The sequence below is a fragment of the Adiantum capillus-veneris genome, chromosome 19 (genome assembly GCF_014529385.1).
Source record: "Adiantum capillus-veneris isolate H3 chromosome 19, ASM1452938v2, whole genome shotgun sequence".
NCBI lineage: Eukaryota > Viridiplantae > Streptophyta > Polypodiopsida > Polypodiales > Pteridaceae > Adiantum > Adiantum capillus-veneris.
In genome coordinates, this window is record NC_140949.1 from 98,932,899 (window position 1) to 98,938,594 (window position 5,696).

Here is a 5,696-nt window from a genome sequence, read left to right on the forward strand (position 1 = left end):
GGTATGTGTGTGGTAAGTCTATAGATCACGGCGTCACCGCCAAGTTCACATCTAGTTCACACCGAGTCCACATTGAGTTCACACCAAATTTGGTGTGGTGTGCATACCCTCCCAAGTTCACACCAAGCTCACACTTAGTTCATGTCGAGCTCACACTGAGTTCACACCAAATTTGGTGTGGTGCACATACCTCCCGAGTTCACACCTAGTTCAAAGAACAATTGAAAGGCCCATATTTCCGCCTCGCGACGCCTAATGTGGGATCTGGGTCACTGATCCCACCTCCCTAGGGAGGTGTTGATTATCCGAGTGTGACCGGGTCATGCTGATCTTCCAAGGATGTTGGAGCCGCCAAGGTGCTCATTAATATAATCTCTCTCTGACGGAGGATTCGAGAGAGCCTGCACAGAGCTTATCATCCCTGCGAGCCTGCGCCTAATTGGGAAGTTGGGAAGCACCTGCGCTATGGCCGCTTGCTGTTTCAAACTGCCCCCAGTACTCCTGCTCACGAGCAGCTAGACATGGCCACTCCAAAATGCAGGAGAAGAGCAAATTACCAGTACTCTCGCTCCTCTTCCTTGTCCTACTCTTTCGTTCTTCCTCTTCCTGGGCGCAATCCCAGCAAGCATCTGCCTCATCTGCTGGCTGTGCCAACCAGCGATGCGGGGAGCTTGCAATACGGTACCCTTTTGGGCTTACCGGCTGCCCTGCCTTTTCGCCCTTCTTCGAGCTGGTATGCGATGCATCCTCAAGCAAGCTCTACATCACTTTGAACGTCACTGACGTACTGGTCGAGGTAACTGAAATCAACTCTGACAGCCTTATTGTGGATGCAAATAAGTTTAAAGCCACCTTTCAGAGCGTCGATTGTATTTATGGAGGAAGGTCCAGCTTCATTCTGGAACCCTACCCCAGCCCCTTTATCATCTCTCATGACAATCAGGTTGGGGCTTTTGGATGCAGCCTGGGGTTACTCATTACAATGAATTCGTTGCCTGGAGAGAGCGCCTACCTGGCACCCACACCAAGCCCTACTTATGGTACGGTAGTCGGTGAAGATGGCGCCATCCCTTCATATCCTTATTCTTCGGCGCCCTTTTCTGACCTCCATGTTGATGGCTGCGAGTGCTCGTGCCTTGGTGCCGAATTGCACAACCCTAATTGTGGCTATCGCACCTGCTGCACCTCGCAATTATTTACTCAAACATCTGCTATCCGTGTTATGGTTCTCTTTGTTGAGCCAAACACACCGATTGGCCCACTTGATGGAGATTGTGATTTCAATCACTCTTACAGTATCTCCTTCCACCCAAATTACACAGATTTTCAGAATGAGATGTATCGGATAAAGCTCAATTGGGCAGTGCCAACTACTGAAACTGATGAGAAAGGTATCATGGAAAGCTCCGATTATGCTTGCTCTTCTAATGCTGTGATCACGATTGTACATGATGTCCCTGGTTACCTATGTTCTTGTCCGACGGGATGGACGGGTGATGGATACTCGAAAGGATCTGGCTGCCGTGGTAGAAAACAGTAGTTTCTCTTCCTCTTATTAAGCACTTTATAATACTGCACAAAAAAAGTGGTTTTTGCATATAGACAAGCCTCCTGTCTTTCATATAGTGAAGTGCCTAATACTGAACTGGATTTCTAAAACAATTAGCCTTAGTGAAGAAGGGAGATAGGCATACATTTGACTTTTGCATGTGAAGCATTAAAATCTTCTGTGGTTTTTCATTAAGAGACTCATATGGGTCCTTTTCATTTTTTGCAAGAATGCCAACGTGACCCTTCACCTTATTCTGTTTAGCGAAAGAGCTCGTTAATACGTCTTTTCCTAATTACTTTCTTTTTTCAGAACATCACATTCTATGTTGGCAATGGTGCCTTGAGTAGTCTGACTAATTTGCATACTTGTTTAGTTTTATCTTTCCAATATGCACTAACATGTCAGTTCATCCTGCAGATGTCAGTGAGTGCATTGTAGAAAATGAATGTGTCCCTAGAAGCACATGCCATAATGTGGAGGGGAACTATACATGTAGCTGCAGTCATTGGTTTTACAGCGGGGATGGACGAATAAGTGGCTCTGGCTGTCATTTGTCAATTCCTTTGAAGCATGGACTAATCTCCGGCAGCGGTGAGTGGCGAATCAACACTAACACTAATTGATTCTTCAATGTATCAATATAAATACCTTGTGCTCGAGTCTCACGCATTGCAGTTATGCAGAATGCTTTCTCTTTTATTCTATTTACTTAAATCAAACAAGCACCATGATTTAGTGTACCTGTTTATAGCTTTGGGCATTTCATGTATGTGTGGACTTGTTCTTTATGATGTCAAATGTGTATGATGCATGTGTTTTATGTGCAGTTGTCTTTTTCACCAAGATTATATGGATGTGGCATATTCACAAGGAGATTTTGAAATTTTCTCATGTATGAAAACGGAGTTTTTTTCAGTGTTTTTTATACAATGCATAACATCCTGAGCTTCTGCTCGAGAGGCACCGCATACCTAGCTAGGTACAATTGGGGGCAAGGGACCGCCGGCCGGCGGTCCCTTGCCCCCAATCGTACCTAGCTAGATATGCCGTGCCTCCCTCACAGAAGCTCATGATGTTGAGATAAGTCACAATGTGGGAATTATTGTGAGAATATGTCCAAAACTTCTTGTGATTCTTGTTTTCTGAAGCAGCTTTTAAGAAAGGGCAATGTAGTAAGGGGCTAGGGTACGTACGTCCTATTGCACATTAAGGTCCTTGTACGTATGCAAACATAATTATCACTTGCTTTGGCTTAAAAAAACTTGCATGTGCATTGGTTCACAATTGTTATCTTATGTGGACAGTGAGTGTAAGCATTCTCGCCATGATTATCGGCTGTATATACTTTGCTTTCTTGACAAAATTGAGGACTAAGAGGCAGTACTTTGTGCAAAATGGTGGCTTGCAAGTTCAAGTGTTTCTGAAAGGGAGGATGGGAGGGGAGGCGACACGGCTCTTTACAGCAGAGGAGTTACAAATAGCAACAAACAACTATGCTGAGAGCATGAAGCTGGGAGCAGGAGGTTCCAGTACAGTTTTCAAGGGAGTGTTGAATGATGGTAAGTTGGTAGCCATCAAGAGGGCCAAAAGAATGGCAAGCAAAGATGGAGACGATATGGAATTATTTTTGAACGAGCTGGCCATCTTGACACAGATCAACCATCGGCACATCATTCGACTTTTGGGCTGTTGTCTCGAGACCAAGGTTCCATTGCTTGTGTATGAGTATGTCTCCAATGGGAATATGGCCGAAAATTTAGCGGCCAAGAGAGGATCAGGTTTTGTGATGGGTTGGGAACAGAGGTTAAAAGTGGCATGTCAGGTGGGGGAGGCATTGGCGTACTTGCATGCCGCTGCCTCTCCACCTATTTTGCACCGGGATGTCAAGTCGGCAAATGTGCTTTTGGATGACAATGTGGATGCCAAAATAGCCGACTTTGGCCTCTCGCGCCTTATTCCCGAAGATGGAAAGCAGGATGCAACTGGCATACAAGGCACAGTTGGCTATCTTGATCCAGAATACTTTTTCACATTGCAGCTTACTGACAAGAGTGATGTTTACAGTTTTGGTGTGATGCTTGCTGAGCTTATCACCGGGCTTAAAGCTGTCGATAGCCAAAACAGAGATACCCGCTTCGCTAACCTCGCCCTGTTTTTCATCGAAACATTTGAAAATGGGAGCCTTGATGATCTTATCGATTCGCGCGTCAACTTTACCTCGGTAGATGCTCAAGCGCACATTTACCCCTCAATTATGGCTGTAGCTGCTCTTTCTCATCAGTGCCTTGCTCTAGAGGGCTCTGTACGGCCTTCTATGAAGCAAGTAGCACATGAGTTGCGTCATTTATGTGATTCCTTGCAAAATTTTGCTCGTGGATATGCCGATGAAAAAGCCCCTTCCCTCTCTGATTCACCGAGGGAAGCACCTCAGTTTGACTATGTGCTTGGTTCTGCATATGCTGTCAAGGGGTTGCAAAGTCATGGTTCCCATTCAGGCTCCACACATGGAGAGCTTCTTAATACTGCGACTTCACCGAGGTGATCATTCAGCCATTGAAAAGAAGTAAGCTCCAAAGCACAATGACAAATACTTCTCTTGTGCATGCGCATGCACATGCACACACATGATTTGAATTTCCCTTCTTTTTGTTGTGCAGTCTTCAGGTTAAACTGAGTTTTAGAAGCACATAGCAAGGCATAATGAGAGCTGTGTGGATGTGGCCGGGAGATGTTCCGCTCCGCTTTGGGAAGAAATGCTATTCAATATGTTGCTTGCATTACTTTGCTGCTAAGTTCAGCCCTTCTTATGATTTAGAGCTGAAGATCAACTAGCTTTCTGGTTTATGGCATAGAAAACCGAGGCCATTATAGGCCGGATGGGGTCTAGATTCACAAAAAACGATAATTCTTGACAAAACGAGTCCAAGGTATGGAAAGTTAATGTAATGCCAGAAAGTGGTCAATCCATATTGAATAATGGAAAGATCCAGCTTGTCAGTGTGGATATGGATACATATAATCAAGAGACTTGATTGCTGATTCAAAATGCCTTCAGTCCGCGATGTAGGATAATGCCTCATTGCTGACCCAGATGGCATCTCACTACCGAACTGGTCGTGTTCTTCCATTGGAGCCTATATATAGAGCTTATGACAAATCGGAGATGTGGGCTCAAACATGTCCAAGTTGTGGGTAGTCATTCCAAAGTTTGTTTATAAGGAGGAAAACTTTTAAATTTAACATGTGCAATATGTATTCCTAGTTTGGAAATTCAACACTTAGTGCTGATTAGGTAGGGGAGCCTCTTCTTGGCAAGTGGCTGGGAGGTCTTGTTATGAATGGGCACTCGCATCCAGCATGGGTTAGGGGGCAATGACCTAGTTGTGCCCTCTCAAAATGACTCCAATTCTTTGATTGCAGAGAACAATTATGTCAAATTACAAATTTGAATTGCCAAGTTGTAAGTTGAGACATCCTTTACTTGCTGATGATTATGTTACTGATGTTTTCAAATCCTTGAGTTTTACATTAAATTTGTGTGAAGCTTGCTTGTTGGCTTTTTATGTTTGCAAATCCTTGAATTTCACATTAATTCTGTGTGAAACTTGCTTGTTGGCTTTTGAAGAATCATTGCTGGCTAGTGGAATATTGAGTTGGGACACTTTTAGACAACTATTCCAGGTTGGTAGTTAAGAGTCAGTTTAGGCTATTGTGAGACTTCAAATTAGACAATACTGGAAATGAAATACTAGACTAGAACTCGAAATGACAATGAACATTGGGATTGGAACAAAAAATGAATACTTGGATTGGGAATTGAAACTGGAATTGTATACTTAGATCAGTAGATAACTATAGCAGTGAGTCAAGTTTGCTCAAAGCTTAGTTAGAATTACAAGATAAGAGTGTACATACCTCCAACTCTAGCTCCTCAAAGGACTAAGAGTGATCAATAGCCAAGAATAGCCCGTAAAATTGAATAATGGGCCCTATTTCTAGTCTTTCTAGTGGCTCTCTGACTAATTGTACCTTAGACCAGTTATCGTAGTAAGTACAACAATGAGTCAAGTATGCTCAAAACTTAGTTAGGATTATAAGATAAGAGTGTACAACGCTCCAACCTTAGCTCGTCAAAGGACTAAGA

General features: G+C 43.6%; 1 protein-coding gene across 2 annotated transcripts; it reads left to right on the forward strand.

The window, feature by feature from the left end:
- Positions 1–286: 286 nt before the first annotated feature.
- LOC147434539 (wall-associated receptor kinase-like 8) lies at positions 287–5,010 on the forward strand. Of its 2 annotated transcripts, XM_086489970.1 has the most exons (5): positions 287–1,526; positions 1,970–2,143; positions 2,857–3,875; positions 4,048–4,115; positions 4,210–5,010. In XM_086489970.1, exons 1-5 carry the CDS (start codon positions 536–538, stop codon positions 4,241–4,243), a joined length of 2,286 nt encoding a protein of 761 aa, XP_086346096.1. In that variant the 5' UTR covers positions 287–535; the 3' UTR covers positions 4,244–5,010. The 2 variants fall into 2 exon arrangements, with proteins under 2 accessions (XP_086346096.1, XP_086346095.1); XM_086489969.1 differs by having other exon boundaries at positions 2,857–4,115.
- The last annotated feature ends 686 nt before the right edge of the window (positions 5,011–5,696 follow it).

Excerpts from the sequence above, each read along its gene's own strand:
- LOC147434539 (XM_086489969.1), top strand. The coding sequence starts at position 536 with ATGCAGGAGAAGAGCAAATTACCAGTACTCTCGCTCCTCTTCCTTGTC. Across the intron at positions 1,527-1,969 it reads GAAAGGATCTGGCTGCCGTG|ATGTCAGTGAGTGCATTGTA; the intron begins GTAGAAAACAGT and ends TTCATCCTGCAG. Across the intron at positions 2,144-2,856 it reads TGGACTAATCTCCGGCAGCG|TGAGTGTAAGCATTCTCGCC; the intron begins GTGAGTGGCGAA and ends TTATGTGGACAG.